Source organism: Chelonoidis abingdonii, chromosome 9, assembly GCF_003597395.2.
Source record: "Chelonoidis abingdonii isolate Lonesome George chromosome 9, CheloAbing_2.0, whole genome shotgun sequence".
In the NCBI taxonomy this organism is placed as follows: domain Eukaryota; kingdom Metazoa; phylum Chordata; order Testudines; family Testudinidae; genus Chelonoidis; species Chelonoidis abingdonii.
Genome location: NC_133777.1, coordinates 12745517 through 12767067, shown reverse-complemented (window position 1 = coordinate 12767067; position 21551 = coordinate 12745517). Strand labels below are relative to the sequence as shown.

At 47.2% G+C, this 21551-nt stretch overlaps 1 protein-coding gene across 1 annotated transcript in view; it reads right to left on the bottom strand.

Moving 5' to 3' along the window:
- The window catches only part of ADAP1 (ArfGAP with dual PH domains 1), a 100025-nt gene extending 78819 nt beyond the window's left edge, over nucleotides 1-21206 (bottom strand). The window contains exons 1-2 of the mRNA XM_032771006.2: nucleotides 20800-21206; nucleotides 2416-2546 (exon numbers count right to left, since the gene is read on the bottom strand). Coding sequence (XP_032626897.1) covers nucleotides 2416-2546; nucleotides 20800-20884 — 216 coding nt within the window. The 5' untranslated portion in view covers nucleotides 20885-21206. The remainder of the gene's footprint in view (nucleotides 1-2415; nucleotides 2547-20799) is intronic.
- Between the last annotated feature and the right edge of the window lie 345 nt (nucleotides 21207-21551).

Genomic DNA, 21551 nt, shown 5'->3' with positions numbered 1-21551 from the left:
GTGTCTGCAGGATAGCACCCATTGATTGCACTTCTATAACACTTTACATCACAGGATTGAAAAGCACCCTGTAAATGTTCCATTCGTTTCACTCTCTGTTGCCAAGTTGTATCATTATGTCCTTTTTACTGATAGGGAAAGAGAGGCACAGAAGATAAAGAGCTGCTTTCTCAACACCAACAGACGTACATCTGGCCCAGAGCAGTTTGTTTCTCATATACAGAAGGAGCGCCCTCAAGTCACCCAAGTCCAGCTGCTATTTAAGTGGGTTTCCATGTCTCAGGCAGGTGACTACATAGGCTGCTACAAACTTGGGAACAACCTCTTCCATCAAGATTGGACATTTCATCCCCTTAACTTCCCTGGGGCCAAATTCTGCCCTTGGTCACATGTGTGAACCCCACTGGTTTCAATAGTACATCAATGCATGTAACTACGGGCAGATCTCTCCCATTTCACACTGGCAGATTCTCCAAGCCGAATTCTGCCTTTATTTGGGCATGTTCAATGGCAGAATCTGGCACTGAATCTGCTCCTTAACATTTCTACCCTAGCCAGATGACACAGTCAGAAAAAGGTCCTCTGATTTTATTATTGTTTTAAAGAAATCTGTATGTACTTTTGCTCCCTGCAAAAGATTAAGTGATCAGCATAAAGATGAAGGGTGACGCTTCTGTGCAAAGCCACTCCAGTAACCTATACTTCCTGGAAGAGTCCCCTGTGGCTGATGGTGCATGAGAATGTGCTGGACACAGCAATTAGTTTGTGTCTTAATCCAATTCCGGCCCCACTGTTATACAAGGAAGCAGAATTTAAGAGCTATATTGACAAGAGCCCTTGCAATACTCACCAGCGAATGATTCCCCTGACCAGCCTCTAGGTCTCACTATGCTCACTCTCCATAGGTACGTGCCTTTGCGGACTGCACTTCCTGGTGCTATACCGCAGAGAGAAGGAGAAGCAGCTGTTCCCCTGCCTCTGACACTCAGTGGCACAAATGTAATTTGCACTCATAGCAGTTTGCAGGCAAAATGTAATTGATCAACACACCACCCCTATTTCACATTCAGGGAAAATGAAGATCAGAGAGGTTAAGATCAAGTGATGAAATCCTGTCCCCATTGACCCAAGTCAATGAGAATTTTTCCAGTGACATCAAAGAGCCAGGATTTCATGCAATATTTTCATAAGTGGCCTCTGAGTTTGGGCGACTAGCTCAAGACGCCTTGTGTGTGATATTCAGTGGTACTGAGCATCCACAAGGGAGGTATGGAAGCTCATCACTCCTGAAAAAAAATCACATCCCACCCCACATGCCTCAAACTGGTCTCTGGAATGGAAGAATCAAAGTCAATACCCACTTTTGAAACCCTGGGCTTACATGACTTGTCCAGAGTTTTACCCGAAAGCAGCATCACAAGGAAGGTTAGAACCTTGGTCTCCTGGAGAAGAAACTACAGGACATAGATTGACAGTTTAGTTTCAAAGTGACTTTAAACCTTCATCCTACAATTACATCAGAAACGACAATGTTGGAACATGGACTTGTTAATTAGTCTGTCATGGCAACATCTGTCTTCATTCCCTTCTGATCGAGGATAGAAATTGCTAAGCTGAAAACTCTGCAGAGATAGACACATACCTGCTCACAAAATTCAGTACAAATTCAATGATAAACATAAACACAGAGAAAGCCTCTGCTCTCTATGAAGCTGTATTTCCTCCTAGAGATTCTTATGCATTCAAAAAATATGAGTAAAACCCCCAAAATCATGATATTTGCATAAATATCACAAGTCTCTAAAAATACCAACATTAGGGTTCTTTTATATGGTTTGAGGCTTTAGGGTTCCTGTATTCTAATTTTTCTCTATAGCCATGAAGGCTGGAAACTTTTTTTTTTTAATGAAAGCTCATTTTCTGATGTATATCACATGACTCCAAGAGCTGGGGCTTTAAGAAAAAACACCAATCATAGGATTCATGATGAAATTGAGAGTTGGTAGCACTGCTCATACCGTAGAGTACAATATACATGAGAGCCTACAGGTTTTCTAGTTAGATTTATTAATTATTATTATAACACCACAGCCAGCTAGCAAGGTGTTTTTCATACAGAGAAGAGTTAAGGTCTCTGTTACAGAGAGCGCAACGTAAGAGCCCAATTCTGCAAGATGGGATTCGAGGACTTTCAGGCCCAAATAGCCAACATACTGGAGATGACAGAATGCAACTAAAATGACATGAGTTAGCATCAGGACTGGTTAAAAGTTTTTGAAATTTGCAATTTTCACACCAAAAAAAAAAGTCAAGATTTCTGTGGGAGAAAATAAAATATGCCCAACATTGCTGCTTATTTGAGGTTGTCAAAAATGGGATCACATTTTTTGTGACTTGTTAAAAAATAATGTATACCTCAACTTGAACATCATCCCACGAATCTAAACGGACTGATTTCACTTTGCTGACTTGTGGAATATTGCGATGGATTCCTGAACAATTTAAACAGATAAACACTCCTAGGGTATGCGATGCCCAGTCTGGATCTGAAAGACAAAAGAAAATAGTATTGCTTTAGTACAGCTTATTGGAGTACAGAATTTAGCGAGGGGAAGAGTGGACTAAAAGACAGTGGAATTTGGAGATCCCCCAGAGACCAGAAGGGCTTTATGAGACAGAGCCTGATTTTGAAGGCATCTGATGTGCAAACGTACATGCAAAAGGCAGACAAGTTTATGTGTCTAATTTACATTGAAAATGACCATGCAAAGGGCTCCCTCATGCACAGTTACTGGATTTGCATGCACAGTCATAGTGAACCTAACCGCTGTAAAGTTTCTCTCTCTTCATTGTCAGCATTTGTTCATGAAACAAAGAGAAGAAATTCTAACTTTTATGATAAAACCTTTGTCCCACTAAGGTGCTCAGGCACTGCAGAAAACAATTATTATAGTATACACATCACAATAATAATAATAAAAAAATCCCCACATTATTATGCCAAGAAAAAGCCAGATAAAGAGATATCATCAAAGGGCTGGATTAGATGACCTCTTGAGGTCTCTTCCAGACCTACATTTCTATGATTAGAATAAAGGAATTCTACACAGGGCCCCAAAGTAACCAAGGTAGAAAAGGCATCTGAACCAGAAGGGTTTTCAGGCTTTGCTTGAGCAGAAGATGAATGTTTGAGCTACAGCTCTGAGTTTCTGCTGAGCAACACCCCACTGTTTACAGTGCCGGCCTCTGAGCTGACAACTAGCAAGGGCACTTTAAACTTGATTCCACTCTCACTGAATCGGTTTTGTTCCTTAGCACCACAAACGAGAGACGTCACATTCTACTGATAAATGCAGAGTTAAAGTAATTGAAGGAGATTAACAGAGAAAAATAGCAGGCGTTACAGCAGGACACACATGCCAGCGTCTTGCACTGCGTCACTGCTAATGCCAATGCAACGATCTCTGTTTGAATGCCCAGTAATAAATATCAGCACTTGCTATTCCAACTCAAATGCAAATTGCCTCCTTGGAGCAGCTGAACTTCCTTTTTAACCCCTTCCCCCACCCCATCCTAGTCAGCAGGAGCAGTGAGGCACTCTGCCCCTCACAGGATCAGGCTGTTAATGAATATGGGGAACTATCATCTTCTTGAAAACTGATATAACTTGTTTATTCTCTTGCAGTAATTATGCTAAACATTTACTCTATACAGAGCAGTAATTATTTATAAAAGGCAAGAGAATGTGCTTTTTTCTTCTTATGCATATTTAATGGCCCCCTTGTATTGCAATTAGTGCAGCTGAACAACCGGAATCGGGTTAGGAGGGGTTGGTCAAAGAAACTCAACTGTAGGTAGTCTCTGTGGTTCTCTCATGCTAGCTTGGAGCTGTCTCTTGGGATCCACTGGCAGAGTCTGTCTTAAGGAGAGGACCATGAGCTGCATCCCCAGGAACACATCAAAAGAGGAATATGGGTTATCCACATCAACCTGCAGTTTTGTTGTTCTGATTTAAAACCAATTAAGCAAAATGAATTGCCTGGTCAAACGCATTTTATAACCACTATGCCCCATTGTATTTTACAAGTTCTGCCACATCTGCACAGGAGGAGAAATCCTATTCCCAGGGAGACCCTAGTCCCAAGAACCAGCGACAATTCTACTGTTACAGGGTTGGAATCCAGCTTCCAGACCCTATGGGCTCCTTTCATTCTGTGGAGCCTACCATCCTAGGAGGCTCTGGGACACAACCAAGGCTCAAGCCTGGACTATATCCATGATCCTGTGAAATGCTCAGCACATCTTGTCTGGCACCAAGCACCCTCCAGCCCTATCAAGATCCCTGGGAGTTGCAAGTGCTCAGTACTTTGCAGCATCAGGCCCTAAGAGAGGAACACAGTTTTCATAAGCCAGCACCGCCAGTCTGGTTCTCCTCCCACTTACATTTGTGTTACTCTGTTGAGTTAGGTGGAGTGATGCAGGTCCCATATATTTCCACCACAAAGGTAACAAAGATGCTACCAGGGGCTAGATCAATGGTTTTCACTCTGTGCTCTGCAAACCCTTGGGGTCCACAGACTATGTCTAAATTTCCAAAGGGATCCACACCTCCATTCAAAATTTTATAGGGGTCTGCAAATGGAAAAAGGTTGAAAACTACTGGGCTAGATTATAGACATACCTGCAGGGTAATTAAAATATTTGAGAGGTGTGTAAACAAAGACACACTTTAATTTTTTGCATCGGGTGATCTCAGAACATGAGTGAGTTCAAAGTACAAAAATAGTGCCCATGAGGTTTGAGGGGCCCACTCGACCTTCGGCTCCGTTGTAGTAAGGCCACAGTCTACCTATTGGCAGACGAGGCTCCAAGGACAGAGCAGAATGTGGCCTCCTGCCGGGGAAACGCTTCCGCGCCCACCCCAGGTACTCCTCATCCCCAGCATGAGGAAGATCAAGGCCACAACTCCTCAGACATCGAGTGGCTAGGAGCCGCTACTGCCAGTACCACCAGTGTGCTGCTACCTGGGGCTTCAGACACAAGTATAGCAACCCATCTGACTCCAGGTCAGTGCCCTGCCCACCCGCTGGTCTGTGTCCAATCCCCACACAGGTCTGCTGCCCAGGAAGACCCTAGCCCCTGCCCCGGCCGCTGCTGTCTGGACTCATACATTGAGGCACTGAGGAGCTCATCTGATAAAGTGCGGCAGGTGGACCGGGTGGTGTGGATGTTACTGGGGGCTGACCAGCGGGGGCAGGCTGAGCTGGACTGGGGGTGCAGGGTAGGAGTGTGGAGTGCAAGGGACCAAAAGGGGATCCTCAGGCCCAACTGTGGTTGAGCTGAATGGCTCCAGGGAAAGGGTTGTCAGGGGCGATCATCTTCCAGGGCAGCCTGTGTCTGGGGCAACAGTCAATTTCTCTGATATCTCCTACAGGGATGTGCTGTGACACATATCGGTATGGGTGTCTCTTATTCTGATAGCAGTGTGTGTGTTAGAAATCAGCCCCTGCCCATCCCCCGCCACTGTCTCTGTCTTGAGGCTGCAACCCTCTCGCCCACAAACCACTAGCCCCACAGCTGCTGCCTTGCTGCAGCCCAGGTGCTTGAGGGGGAACTGGAGCCACCCAGAATGTGCAGGCACTTACAACCTGCATGTGAGCAGTCTGCAGGACAACCTGCCACAGGACATTGCCTGGCAACAGGGACACCAGCTTGTGACACAAGAACTGCCCTATCCAGCAGCCAGGCCACTATCCTGCCTCCAGCTGGGGTTGATGCTTCAGAACTAGATCAAGAAACTCAAGCAAATGGGAACCCATTCATTGAGGAAGGTGCATCTGCCCACGCCCCACTTATTGCTTTGTTTGTGCCCAGAAACATGAGGCTTCATAGACAAACTCTTGGAAGACTACAAGGGCAAACGGAGCGGGGTGGCTCTTCCAGCTATTTTGAAATAAAAATCACTTTATTCCAGAACAGGTATTCCAGTCAATTTCCTCAGGTAGACAAATTTTTCATTTTTTGAATACTGTTGACAATAGCCATGAATCTTCTAGTTATTCAGATAATTGGATAATTCTTGTTTGTTGTCTACCAAACTGTGAAACTTTAACAATATGTTGTGTAAAGCAAAATATCTGTAGCCTTTTTAAATCTGCTGCCTCTCCACTGCCATGAGTGTCCCACTTGCATGGGTGGCAGTAAACAGCAGCCCCCAATTTACCATTAATTATTGTGTGCACCTTTCTTAAGTCCCCTCTGATTCATTTCCTCTGTGAACTACAGTTTAATTCTCTCTTCATGCAACAGTCTCTGCCTGCCTCAGTCATTTTCATTATCACTCAGAACCCCTTCTGGTTTTGCTATTTCTATTTCGGAGGCGGGGGGGAGGATTACCTGGGCTGCACACACTATTTGAGTTGAGGACACAGTGTCCATATCTATGGTGTTATGCTAACTTTAGTATTTTGTGGGATGTCCCCATATATCCTACCTCTTTGTTTTGTTGATTGCCCCAGCATACTGAGCAAAGATTTCCAATTTCCATTGTACTTGTCACAGGGATGCCTAGGTTTCTGTCCTGTTAATTTAGTAGTCAGCAATGTAGAACCCAGCAGTGTGTATGAGTAGTTCACATTTATTCTTTCCAATGTGCCTTAACTTGCATTTGTCAGCACTGAACTTCATCTGTTATCATGTTGCTCAATCACCTAGCTTTGTTAGATCTCCCTGAAATTTCTCACGTAGGATTTTTTAAAAATGAATATTTATCTCTCTCATGCTTCAGTGTTTAAACCAACCACTGACTGCTGGGATTTGGAACACACCTCCCTATGGAGAGGTTGTTCGCTGTGGTATTGCACCTTCTGGTGAAGCATCTTGTACTTGCAGTCCGGTATCCTGTCTCAGACAGTGGAATGAATCATTGGTGTAATCTGGTGTAAACAAACCTTAATTGGTGCTAAATTAATTCATGAGTTATCAAAACAAAATTAAGTATATGTAGCAAAGTATGTTGCAAGTTTGCTTGTGCACTTACAATACCGATCTGTCAGCACACCACTTAGCATACATGTGTAAGGGGTGTCGTCTCCTTACTAACATTCAGTGGAGGTGTTTTGGTGGGCTAATTCCCAGTGCCAAAAGAAAGAGGAAGACCAATGGGAAATCAGGATCCTGAGACTGACAGACCCCAGGAATAATGGGGAGAGGCCAGTGCTCCAGGTCAGCCTGATTGACAGGGCAGGCAGGCTAATCACGGAGTCAGGTGGCCGGGGGCGGGGGGGGGGCGACTCCACTCTCCGTGTGAGCTGGAATTAGGTTGACCAGATGTCCCGATTTTATAGGGACAGTCCCGGTTTTGGAGTCTTTGTCTTATATAAGCTCCTATTACCCACCCACCCCGTCTCGATTTTTCACACTTGCTGTCTGGTCACCCTAGCTAGAACTTCCTGGGTCAGACAGAGTGGGGCCAAACTAAGGAAAGAGCAGGGATCCAAGCTGAGCTGGGGAGCAGAGCCCTGCCAGACCCAGAGGGGCCAGAAAAGCAGCCTAGGAAGCAGATCAGTGCTGGGAGCAGAGTCACAGAAGCAGCCCACAGAGCAGAGCTGTCAGGGGCGGCTCTTGCTATTTCACCGCTCCAAGCATGGTGTCAGGCTGCGGCGGGCGCTCTGCCAGTCGCCGGTCCCGCAACTCCGATTGACCTCCTGCAGCCATGCCTGCGGAGGGTCCGCTGCTCCTGCGGCTCCACCGAAGCCGCGGGAGCAGCGGACCCTCCGCAGACACGCCTGCAGGAGGTCCACCAAAGCCACGGGACCAGCAGACCCTCCACAGGCATGCCACCGAAGGCTGCCTGCCTGCCTGCCTGCCGCCCTAGCGGCAACCAGCAGAGCGCCCCCCTCCGCGGCTTGCCACCTGAAGCACACGCTTGGCGTGCTGGAGTCTTGAGCCGCCCCTGAGAGCTGTAGCAGCCAGAGCCAGAGGGGCCAGAGAAGCAGCCCAGGGAGCTGATGGCAGAGCAGCAGCAGCTGTGCTGAGGCAGTCTGGAGCTGGAGCTGATGCAGAGTGGAGCTGGGGCTGAAGCAGTCCGGAGTTGGGTGCAGTGAGCAGCTAGGGAGAGCGAGGGGGACCTTGGGCAACAGGCCCAGAGCAGGGAGACGCCCCAGCCAAGAGGCTCTGCAGGCCAGAACTGGAGGGGGATCATAACCCCGATGGGGCGGGAGCGATGCTAGGAAGAAGGGTCCTGCCATCTAGAGCCTGAGAGCATGTGGCCACCGTCAGAGCAAGTGCCCGACCCACAGCATCCCTGCAGCACTGCCAGGGCTTGAGAAGGGGCCTGGGACTTGTGAGGAACAGACTGAACTTCCCTTATATTCCAGAGACGCCAGTTGTGATGTCCCCATGCCACAGGATGGGATTATGTGTTTTCCTTTAACCTTTCCCATTTTTTCCTTGTTTTTTTTTATTGATTGCTGTTTAATAAATTGTATTTGCTTTGAATTGTATGTAATCCTCAGTGGGTCTGGGGAGCATCCAGTACTGAGAGAGCACCCCAGAGTGGGGACACTCTAGCCCCTGTCCTAGATGACCATAGCAGGGTTGGGGGTTGAGCCCCCCAAGAATCCTGGGCCCAGTCTTGTTGGGGTTACGAGGACTCTGCCACACAGGGGAGTGGAAAGGGAGCCCTTGGGGTTCTGGGTAAAGGAAGTAGGAGCAGCGATTCAGATCCTTTCGCTAGCTCACTTCACTGGGGTAGTGTATAAGCCAGGAAAGTTCCCCACAATAGTGGGACCATTCCCCCGCTTACACATGACAAAACAAAAAGTGAAACTACAGGAAAGTCCTTTCGACAAACTCTTCTAAACCCTTTTTTTGGCCTCTTGGGGGTTTTGTGTGTAGTTATTATAAAGAACTATATCAATTTGTTAATAAATATTCTCTCTCAGTAGAGAGGCTCTTAAAAAATCTGGAGTGCACTTAAGAGTTTTTCATATGAGCTTTTAAGCAATTTTTCATGGTTGACACAGTTTTATCATCAAGCTAACCTGTAACCCCAGAGAACAAAAACCTTATATAGCAGGGGTAGGCAACCTATGGCACACGTGCCGAAGGTGGCATGTGAGATGATCTTCAGTGACACTCACACTGCCCGGGACCTGGCCACCGGTCCAGGGGGCTCTGCATTTTAATTTAATTTTAAATGAAGCTTCTTAAACATTTTAAAAACCTTATTTACTTTACATACAACAATAGTTTAGTTATATATTATAGACTTATAGAAAGAGACCTTCTAAAACCATTAAAATGTATTACTGGCATGTGAAACCTTAAATTAGAGTGAATAAATGAAAACTCGGCACACCACTTCTGAAAGGTTGCCGAGCCCTGTTATATAGTAACAATGTTTAAATACTCCTCTAGCAATTTTTAACCAAAACTAATATCTGGGGGAGGAAGTAGCACTTATAAATGCTAAAGTTCAAAAATTCCAATAAAAATAGACATTATTCCTCCCATTTTGCCTTTGTCTATCTGGCAACCTCATAAATCTGTGATGATGAGCTCCCCAATTTTCCCCATGAATTCCCCGTTTGTTCCACATGGAGCTATTCACAGACTCTCCAATATCCTTTACTTTTGCTTTGTTGAATGTATTATTTGGCTTTTTTTAATTCTTTCCATTTCAATACGCTTTAGTGTGGAGAAATAAACTAGACGTTTAAAATTCTTTCAGTCTTACTCTAAAATGGTGTTAGAAGCAAACGTAAAGAAACATTTAATCTTTTTTCACTTCATCTTTATAAGCATTACAACAACGTTACCGGAGACTGTATAATTTTGAGAAAAAGAAGTGTTATAAAATATAAACTAAAGAGTGAGAAAGGAATATAAATTGCTAAGAATGTGCCACAGGGCTGAGTTAATGTTGCCACAAAAGCCTTATGTTTTGAATTTCCTGATGGTTACTTTGCAAGTTACTCTTTAAGATAGAAAAGCTTGATATAGTTCTCAACCCAAAAACTAGAAAACAACAATTTTAGTTAAATTTTATATAAATATGTAAATAGAATGTTTGTGTGTGTGGACACCCTGCAAAAATGTATAGAAACAGCCTATATATTGTGTTCATGGATTTGTGGAAAAGATGGATATATTCTGATTTTCTAAGTTGGTAAATGTAAGCAAAAAAGTTTAGATTTTGGAATTGAGAAGGGCACCCCTAACCTATTCTTTGAACCAAGGCCCTTTGGGGCCTGGCTAGGCCCTCGCACATCCAAGATGTACAGAAAGTGCGGTTAACTGACTTTCTTTCACAAACACATGAAGAAGACTCAAATATAAACATCACGGGCAGCAAAGAGTGTGTTTAACCACAAGAATAAACCTGTCAGAGGCTGACTCAAGTGATGGTTGGCACCATAGTCTCAGTAAAGCAATTCTGCAATCATGTTATTGTGCTTTAAGTTTTCTCAGAATAATGAGATCAGATCAAAGCAGTGCCTATTTCAGCACAATTTCTACCAAAGTGCACATCAGACTGTGTGAATTTTGTCAGAAAAGATTAAAAAAAATACCAGGTTTGTCTCTTTACAAACAAATGTTATCTTAAACGCGCAAGAATATTTAGGGGGATTTTTTTTTTTTTTTTTACACTGTCTGAACTGTCTAGGTGCAAGCTTCCAAAAACCTTTCCGGAAAAGCTCTGTTAAAATGTTTTATAGCAATGGGAGATGTCACATTTTACTCCATCCACTAGTTCAAGCTCAAAGCTTAGAACCCATTGATGAAACGTGGGACACAAAAGGAAGGACAGAGTATCGCTGATCAATGGAAGAAAATCCATATTCGAGATGGGATCACTTCTTGGGTTAAGGGTTCTCAGTCTTTTGCATCTGTGACCCCTTGCACACAGCAAGCCTCTGAGTGTGATCACCCTTAAATATAAAAAAAGTGGTTTTAATTTGTAACACCATTCTAAATGCTGGAGGCAAAGCAGGGGTTGGGATGGAGGCTGACAGCTCACAATTCCCCACATAATAACCTCATGACCGCCAGTTTGAGAACTGTTGGGCACTAGAGACACAGGAGATCAGGTTTCAGTATCCAGCTCTGCCTCGGTCAAGTCCCCGTATGGCTTGATGCTCAATTAGCATAACTCAGCCACAATGATTTACACCAGCTCAGAATCTGGTCCTTAATATCTCTGTGCCTCAGCTCCCCACCTGTAAAATAGGGAGAGTTACACTACCTCTTTCTCACCCTTTGTCTGGTCTATTCGGAGTATGAGTTCTTGTGGGCAGGGACTGTCCTTTACCGTATGCTAGTACACCATCAAGCACAACAGGGTTCCAGGCTCAGCTGGGACCTCTAGGCACTACCCTAGTGCAAATAATCAGTTCTTTGAACCAAATTCTGTCGTCCTCAATCAAACAAAACCCCCTACTGAATTCGGTGGCAGCTTTTCTTGATTAAGGATCCAGAATTTGGGCCATTAGCAGGAACCACGTTTTCCAGAGCCTTACAGTCCATTTGTATTTCCGAAGAACAGATGGTGGCAAAAGTGTGAGGGGAGGAAAGACCCAATCATTTGGAGCAACTGTACCAGTTTACCCGATAAAGCCTTCGCCTGCTGTAGCTATCTTTCTCTCTGCTACCTTCCTTTCAACCTTGCCTGTTCAGCTCTAACCTACAACGGACGCTGTGTTGCTCCAAACTCAGGTCCCACCAAACTGCAGCAGAGCAAGTTAACTTTTTCTATAGCATGATGAAAGAGTTGCATATTTCACTCTGCTTACCGGACCTGTCAGCAATAAGGCAGAGGGACTTATTTTTAATGCTGGGCAGCTCTCCCTAACAGTGCTGTGTGTTAGCAGTGACTTTCTGTTTATTGCTCTTCTGGTTTTCAAATATTTTAGCTGCTCCTAAACACAGAATCTCAGTGGGGAGGAGAGTGGGAGGGGGAATGGGGAGATGTGCATTGATGTCTGTGTTTTGCTGAACACCGACAGCTACTGGCCTCTCACAGCATAACTTGGTGATTGTTTTTGGTGCCAGCGAGATGAGTGGAAAGGAGCATAGCTCAGAATGTGTCACGAGTAAAATTAATCCCCTCCAACCTAAGCCAGGACAGAAAAGAACTGTGGAGAATCAAAATTCTCCTGGACTGACTGCTCTGCAAGAGGAACTGGCCCTCAAAATTCTATAATCTGCTACTGATTTCTCCACTCCTCTCCGTCCTCCAATTACCCCCTGGTCTCCCCCTCCCCAGCTGCTTCTATTTTTCCCCCTCTTGCCTCTGCTACTGCATAGCAGGGCTGAATTAACCTTTTGTGGACCTGGCGCCAAACATATTTATGGGCCCCCGTGGAGCACAGCATGGGGGGAGGGGCGGAGCAAGGGGCCAACCAGGGGCATGATATGGCAGGGGTGGCCCTGCCGCACCCAGCCCAGTGTGAGAGCACTATTTACAAACTGGCACATTGTGCCTGCCCACCCCCCCACCCCCGCCAACTGGTTGAGACTGGCCAGGCTTCTGCACCAGTCCCTGGCAGTTCAGCTAGGGAAACAGGTGGGGCCCCACAGATGGTGGGAAGCAGAGACTGCCCAGAGCTGGAGGTGCACTGGGGTCCGGCCAGGAGGCAGAGAGAAGCCAGCCGGGGGTGGGGTGGGGTGGGGTGAGGAGTTTACAGGGAACTCCCATTGGAGTCAGAGAGTTCCCTGCACAGTTTATAGGTTTGGTCCCCAGCTCTGCATCTATTATTCTGTAATGTGTTTTGCTCTACTTTTGGATGAAGGAAGCTACAACAACCACCACCAATCAGAGCCTCACTGTCTTCATTACTACCCCCCAGGGTAACAGGTGTTGAAAAATTCTCAGCTCAGACATACAGCAACCTAAAACACGCCCAGACCTTGGGGTCATCACAGGTTTCATCCCAGCAGTTGGTTGTCTTGATGGACCACGATCAGATTTCAGAGACAGGATTTGATGTGACCAAGCAAATGACTACACTCATGAAGCTGAAGTGTAGCAGGGTGGTCACCCATGCCCAGCCTGAAAGGGGTTAAAAGCCAGCCCTTGGAGAGGGCTGGGAGCCTTAGCCTGGGCTGATTGGGGAAGTAGCCACAGCTGGGCCACACCCCAATCAGGCCACAGCTGGCCCTTATAAGAGGGCAGTGGACCGAGGAGCAGACACTCTCTCTCTCTGCCTTCAGGGGCTGGGGCTGGGGCTGGGGCTGGGAAGTTCAGGGTACCTAGAGCAAAGCAGGGCTGGGGAAAGGCCAGAGGGGCTGGTGAGCTCCAGGCTGGCAACTCCCAGGCTGCAGGGCCTTGTCCAAGTCCCCATAGAGGTACTGGGTTGCAGAGAAAGGCAGCAGGTCCAAAACCCCCCTTGCCTGTGATGAGTGGCTTATACTGCAATCTGCCCCATGGAGTGGAGGCTAGTTGGTGACTGGCAGTAGCCTATGACTGAGGTGAGGTGGGGGTGGGGGTTCCCAGGGGAAGGGAGACCCTGAGACCGAAGGGTGTACTGCCAGGGGCAGCATCCCAGATAATGGGGCACCCAAGTCCTGGGAGGGACAAGGGGGCCAAGCGGCAGTGGGACACCAGCCTGCAGAGGGCGCTCTGGAGGCTGGAGAGCTAATTCCCTGAGACGACCAGCAGGAGGCGCCACAGGGGTGAGTTCCGCACGCTTGCATGAAGCTGTTTTAAAGACGAGACACCAACGAAGTAAAGAAGTTATGCAGCAAGTTGTAGTTAACCACAGTGACTAAATCCATGCTTTGAAAGAGAAGGTTCTTTTTAAGTGCCCCATAGTTAAACCGCAGTTGCACAGGCTGCCTAATGTAAATCTAGGTAGTTCAAAAATAATTGTGTCTCAGATGACTTATGGGCCATGCCTCTTTTGAGCCAGTAACAAATACTGTCACTCACATGCACTTTTTGCTCCATTCATTTTGATTTATTGCAGCTTTATGTCTGCCCAAGATAAAGTTCCTTGCTGTTAATTTTACCATCATCATGACTGCTATTACAAAAACAGTTAGTATCAAGCTTCTCCCTTTAGTAAATAGCAGTAAAACCTGATAAAAGAAAACCTCCAGGCATTCCTAATTTCCAACCAAATGGCTTTGTTCCCTTAAGATGGAAAACAACATTGATAGGGGAATATTAAATAGAACACACCGCCCCAAATGCAATAAGTCACTGGTCTTTAAGTATCATTGCTACAGTACAACAGATGCCAGTTTCACTACTTCCACTGCAAAACACTACAGATAATTAGGGTGTTTACTGATCGACTCTACTGGTTTTAAAGTTACAGATCTGCTGTTATCATGCCTATCTTTACAAACTAAGCCCAGGAGCAAGATATTCAGATGGTATTTTTATGCTTCATTCATCTTTGAAAGTACAGAAAATGAAGACAAGGGCTAGAGAAGGACCCCGGACATATGGGAAATTCAGAGTGGATTCAGAAATTAACTTCCCCAACCAGCCCCTACCTCTGTCACATCCCAAAAGAAAACAGTGCATAAAACACTCTTTAGCCAATCATTACTAAACACATAACTGTCCTTCAAGAAATAATAATCACGTAAAAAAAAAAAACTCTCACAAATTTCCTGGTTCTCCCATAAGACTCAAGACACAATTTATCCAACTTGAAGGAGGAGAGAGGGAAGAAACAGGAATGGGATGGAAGTTAACAGGAATATGGTGGTTATATAACCAACTGCACCTGTACCCATAAGCAGAGTTTGAATCTAAGACCTTCCGAACTGAAAGCATAAGCCTTTGCCACTTTGGCTAAAGAACTAACTCCATTAGCTGTGACCAGCAGCAGACCCAAACCCATTTGGAACAGCCACAAGATGGGAACACAGACTCTTACCCTCTTAGCATGAGTTATACATGAACCCCAAAGCCTCAAGTAACAAGCAGTGACACATTTTCTCAGCCTTTAAGAAGACCCAACACATTATATTATTGTCGCTAGCCTGATCAAGACAAATGTCTTGGGGATAGAGTTGCCAACTTTCTAATTACATGAAACCAAACACCCCTGCCCCGCCCCTTCTCTGAGGCCCCGCCCCCACTCATTCCAGCCCCACTCCCTCCATCACTCACTCTCCCCCGTCGTCACTCACTTTCACCAAGCTGGGGCAGGGATGCAGGATGGGGGTGAGAGCTTTGGTTGGGCATGCGGGCAATGGGTTGGAACCAGGGATGAGGGGTTTGGGGTGCGGGAGAGGGCTCTGGGCTGGAGCAGGGAGTTGGGGTCAGGAGGTGAGGGCTCCAGCTGGGGTTGTGGACTCTGGGGTGGGGGATGTGGGGTTTGGGGTACAGGAGAGAGCTGGGGCAGGGTGTTGGGGGTGCAGGCTCCAGGAGAGAGTTTGGGTGCAGGAGGAGATTCCAGGCTGGGGAAGGGATTGGGCTGCAGGAGAGGGTTGATTTGATACCAGAATCAGAAGACATTTGTGTGCAGAGTCAGGATTTTGTTGCTTCTCCAGGCTACTGTACTTTAGGAGAAAATGCTGGGGTTGTAGAAAGGGGCTTTTCTCTTTACACATGAGGATGCACACTGCAGACAGCAGAGCTTTTACCCAGACATTTTTACAAATATGCCAAACCCTTTGCATTCAGTGCTCAGGGCCTAAGTGCCCCCCTGGGCTTGTTATCTGCAGATCACAGCAGTGCTGCAAGCTTAGCAAGTTATGAAATTGGGGTGGACAGTCAAACCACTGCAACATGAAGCATTCTTGTAGTTCAAAAAGCCCTTCTCCCTGCAGAGATGGTCTAAAGCAAAACACAAATGCAATGGGAACACTTTCCTCTCCGCCTCTGCCCCGCTAGCTCCTTACCTATCCTTTTGATTGATCTTAACCACGCCCCCAGCCCACCTCTTTCAATGGCCTCCTCCTCCCAAAACAAGTCAAGGGGTTTCTTGCACTTCTTTACATTTTCCTCCTGTCAACCTTATGCCATGTGTTTATTGCATTAAATGGCTCTGCCTAACTGGAGCAACAATTTAAGCACAGGAAGATGCCCCAGTTCCTGGGTATGTGGGAGCTACAGTGGTAATGGCTCCTGTTGTAAGCGCTTTCCTCAACCCTCAGGCTCTTCTGAGTGGCACAGTTCAGCAAGGTACTAAATACCCTCAACTCCAATGGGAATTGAGTGCCCAGCACCAGGCCCTAATAACATGGTCCCACCCTATTATCATTTCTGTTGATCTTCCTTCCCATTATCACAAATCCTGCTAAAATTAGATGAAATTTGAAGTTACCCATTTGCCCATTTATTTCAATAGTTCCAGTCAAATGGGAAAGATGAGAGCACATGAGAGAAAGTTAACAATGAATGGGTTGGAGCCCATAAAAATGCGCTTGACAAGCTCTAAGCCGTAGCATCACTCCAGTGGCATTTGCACTTTTGCCTGCAGGTCCATGTTTCTTCCTCCCTGATAACGTAAAAAGATTTTGAACCAGCGGAAATGCAACCCTAATCCAGATAAGAATGGAATATGAAAAGAAACATGCAAAGCCTTGCTATGGCCCCAGACAACCATCATCTCACATGTGCAGAAAGATGCTGCTGGAGACAAAGAATGGTTTAAAACCAATTGAATTGCCATATTAGGGCTAGTCTACACTTGCAATGCTAAAGTGCTGCTGCTTTAGTCTTAAAGGAAAAAAAACATTCTAACATGTTGGGAGACAGTGCACGCCAGCCACCAGGAGAGATTATTCACTGTGCCGTCAGACTGCACACCGCACTCCGCCTTCCCGGATGACAAACATCTTGGTCCAGTGAAACAGACTTGCTGCAACCTGGCTTCCACCAGGTGAGACACACAATCCAACGAAGAGTCCTGCAGCATGTGATATCTAGGGCTGTGCGTTCCGAGTAATGGTTTTATTACAATGGTTTACGCATTGTAATTCAGTCTCAAAGACTTGAATAACGTGCACTCTCATTGTTCGCTATAGCAGGTTGGAATTCTTGGACAGAAAGCACTTATAATCAAAAATTACTTTTTTCTGCAAAAATGAACTTTTGCGAGTGCACGCACACACACCCCAAAAGAAAACCCCCACAATTAGGTTTTTACTAAAACCTTTTTTAAAAAAACACTCAATAAAAACTGCAAATGAAAAAATTTAGCCTGTTAGTTTGTTTTCCTTAGGTATTTGGTCTTCACTTTGGTTTTGGTCTCCATAAGGCTTGGGAGGGGCAGTTAACCTAAGTGGTCAGGGGAGGGCAGGGGGAGCATGTGGACCAAGAGGACCAAGTTGCCAATACATCCTGGAGGGAAAAGTGCTTATTTCAGGTTACTTTTGTACGCTCATTTACCATTCTGGGGACTGTTTTTTTCGCTGCGCCATTTGGTTGCACAGCTTAGCCACTAGGAGAGGTTAGATTGCAAGCTCTTTGGAGCAGGAGCCATCTCTTTGTTCAGAGTTTCTACAGCACCTAGCACCATGGGGTCCTGATCCATGACTGAGGCTCTGGGGCATTACCGCAACAAAAATAATCAATGATAAGGGAGAGTTTTTCTAAAATTGACAAAAATGTAACTTTAAAAAACAATCACGATTTCTAAAAAAAGATTTGATTCTGCAGGAAATTTCAAAAAGCGAGAAGTGAGCTGCTTTCTACACAAATGGAATGAAAATAATTTGAAAACAGTAGCTATTTTGTTTTGTTTTTCCGAACAGCTCTATTATTTACCCTATTGTTAGAATCTCTTAGCTAACTGGCTGCATCTTGGAGCCGATTCTCACTGGCTCATGAATTCTCCCTTGTATTTTAGTTAGAGACACATGCACGCTCCATGCTAGAGAATATCAGCCTTTAGTTTCACCAGATCCCTGATTGTACTGGACTGGCAGCTGAATGCCTATTCTCTCCGTCCCCTTGCACTATCTGCCAATTGGCACCAGCCTTCCTGTCTTCTGTTTGTTTTCTCTCCTCTCTTCTCCCATTCTCATCTTGTTTTCTTTATTGTTTTCCTTTCCTATTTCTATTTTGGTGTGTGTGTGTTCCCTCCCCGGCCCCCGCCCAGTTCACTCACTAAAAGGAAGATTACTCTCCATTGACTCTGTGGGTTTTCAGCTAGTGGTTTTCAACCATTTTTCATTTGCAGAACCCTAAAAAAAAATTCAGATGGAGATGCAGATCCCTGTGGAAATCTCAGACATAGTCTGTGGCCCCAGGGGTCCGTGGACCACAGGTTGAAAACCACTGCTGTAGACTACATGTGGCCTCATGCCTAAGCTAAATGAGACACAAGATGAGAAGGGAAACTTGGGCTGATATGCCTGGCCTTGCAGCCCTGTAAACAGGAGAAACTCTTATGACTGGCTGTATTGGGAGCCACTGCAGGATCAGGGATATACACTGCCTGCTATTTAACCTGCACGTGGCAGGATGTAGCATAGGGCAATGCAAGTCAAGGGTCATGTAACTGTTCCCATCTCACTGCTCCTTGCCTTGCCTAGATTGGAAAGCACTGCCCCATATCCTACTCTCCTTTACCCCAATGCAAATAACCAGATTTGGTCCACTGATTTGATATGTAATAGACATTCACACTGTGTCTCTCATCTTTAATTTTCCTAAATAACCCATAACATGCACAGGCATGTCGGTTTACCATCACTGAACCCCAGTCAGAGGCATATACTACGGTAGAGTTACTGTGCATGGTTAAAAAAACAAAAGTGGAAGGGTCAATGAGGAAATGGGGCTGTAGAGGTACAATGCAGGAGAAAACCAGCCTGTTAAAGTTATGTTAGACCACATTGAAAAGGAACTGAATTACAATAATAAGACATCTTGCATCACAAGACAGTGATCCAAATTTTTTCTCTGTTACAAGATGCGATACCACTGAGCACATCTCTGCACCCAGGTGTGACCAACAGCAGACTATGGCTTCGTAGCTTTAAAACCCACCTTCGGAGTCCCTAATAATCTAACCACAACATAAGCTATTTTACTGAGCCATAGTTTCATCTTAATCATGATGATACTGGGTAACTACTCCCTATTTTGTTGGGTGGGCTTTGCATTACTCCCCCCTTAACAGTTATGCTATCGATCTGAACAGTCCCAGCCTGAAAATTCTCCTTCAGGAAGGTTTTTTCGGGAGACTCCTACTGCAATCAGAGCCAAGCTATGTACAGCAAGATGCCTAAGAAGTTGGTTAATAAGGTTATACTGCAAGAGGTGGGAGTGACTAGGTGGAGTTCTACCAGCCAGCAAAGCCACACACACAGTGTAGTAGCAGGTTCTTAGGCATCACTAGCCAGGTGCAATGTGATTGAAAGTATCTTTAGCGGATCCCAGTTTAGCTTCAATGCAGATGAGGGACACAAACCCACAGTAAACGATCCATCCCAAACCCTACCGATATTTAACAAGGTGGAAATCAATGAGATGCTACAGAAAGGTAATAACATTCTGTCAACGTCCTAAAACCTATAGAGTGTAATAGCTTAAAATAGCCCTTCTGCAGGTTTGATATTTTAAAGTCAAGCTACCAATTTTTGCAAGAGGGTATCATTCTCTGTCACTCTCCCCCAGAATGTTATTTTCTATTAAACTCTGCAGGACTTTTCCCTAGGGGATCTGTACAGACACCTACAAACACAGACCTGAGCATCACTGCACTCAGTAAGGCATTCAAACCACCAGGCTCATACCCCAGTGACTTCTCCATTCAAAGGACAAGGAAGGGTGTGTGTCTGGCTCAGAATCTGCCCCCGCCATCCCCTCCCCCACCCCCAGCAATGAGCACAACTGACACTATCATGTATAGTTATGAAGCATGAAGAAAAGGGCAATGTCTACAACAAACACCGGTGTGGTGGTGGTCAAAGGTTGGCTGGCAGGAAGTGGCACAGCCAGGCACTGGGAGCGCCAGGACTGTTGAACCTTGGCTACTTGGCAACAAAAGCCCCACACAGTTTGCAGGGAAGGAATAACGACAGGATCACGGAGGCAGAGCCCCAGCCTGACACGGACTAGATCGCCCAGCCCCACGCCTGCAGACCTCACCCCTGCCTGCCCACCCTGGCAAAGTAATGAAGTGTCATTGTCATCTGAACGTAGGGCTCGCTCTGCACTGCAGCTCTCACACACAAACCGGCTGAAGTAGCCGGGGATGACATCAGCATTCATAAGTCAGCCCCAGAGAGCTGGGGGGAGGGGTGCGAGGTACCCCGGCTCTCCCTGCTGGGACTCCAGGGCACCCTCTCTTCCCTGGCACCCCACCAGGGTCTAGAGCACGGCTTGGCCGGCCAGCTGCCGGATCGGGGGCTCACCCCTCTCCCTCAAACTGTCCCCTGGAGCATCGCCTTCATCACCTCCCCCAGCTGAGCAACCGGGAGACCTTCCTCTTGCCCTGCCTCGCCAATGGGGGCTGGGAACCCCCGGTCGAGGGTGGGCTCGGACCCTGCTCACGCGGCCCCTTTCCAGAGAGCCCAGCGGCCGGTTTCCTCTTTCTCCAGAGCCCGCAGTTTTGCAATAGCCCGGCTAGGAGCAAGCACTGCACCCGCTGCAGGCTGGCAGCTGAGCTCGCCGCAGCAGGGCGCCCAGCCCGCCTGGCTCTCCCCGAGCGGGTCGGCCACCTGGCCCAGGCAAACTTGGACGGGACACCGCCCTGCCCGGGCGGCAGGTGCAGCCCGGACCCCACAGGGCGGCGGCCGCCGAGGGATCCGGCTCCCTCTGTGCCTGCCCGGGGCAGCGGCTGGGGACCTCGCTCGCTCCAGCCCGCGGTCCCCCGCCCTTACCAGGTGCGGAGCAGTCCGCGCACAGCTGGTTGCCTGGTCTCTGGAGCAGCTCCTGCAAAGCCTTCCTGGGCTTGTCCTTCGCCATGGGGACGGTGCGAGTGAGAAGGGCTCGGCTCCGGCTTCTCTCCTCCTCCTCTGCTAGATGAGCTTCATGGGGCTGGGCTGGGGGCGCTGGAGAGGCTACCTCGCCGCCGGCGGCTGCTTCATCTGGCCCCGGCTCAGACGGGCAAGGCGGACCCCCTGGGCGGCAGCAGGGCGCTTAGGGCTCCCGCTTCCCCATCCTCCTCACTGGGCTCTGAGCAGCCTCCAGCCCGGGCAGCAGCAGCCGCCGCAGCTCTTTGCACTGCGCTGGTTCCGCATTCCTCCCGCCGCGGCGGGGAACGCGCTGCCTTTCGCAGGAGCCCCGAGCCGGGCCCCTCTTCTGGCCAGCCTGGTTCACTCGCGACCCCCAGTGGCGAATCCTCCCTCCTGCAGGCGGGCCCCACGGAGCTCCCTGGGCGTGAGAGCGGCGCGCTGCGGGGAGGACAGGACAAAACCTTCTTCCCACCTTTTGCCCCCCAGCCTGCAGAGACGAGTAGCCCCACTGGCTTCAATGAGACCACAGCTTAAGCCCCTGCCCAAGCGTTTGCAGGCTGGGGCCCTCGGTGACATGGATCTGTCTGGGCACTTTTCTGTTTGCAATGAAGTGCTGCCTGGCTACCTAGAGGGACCTAGACAGATCTATTTACAAGGCTGAGGCCTTAGTTTGCATG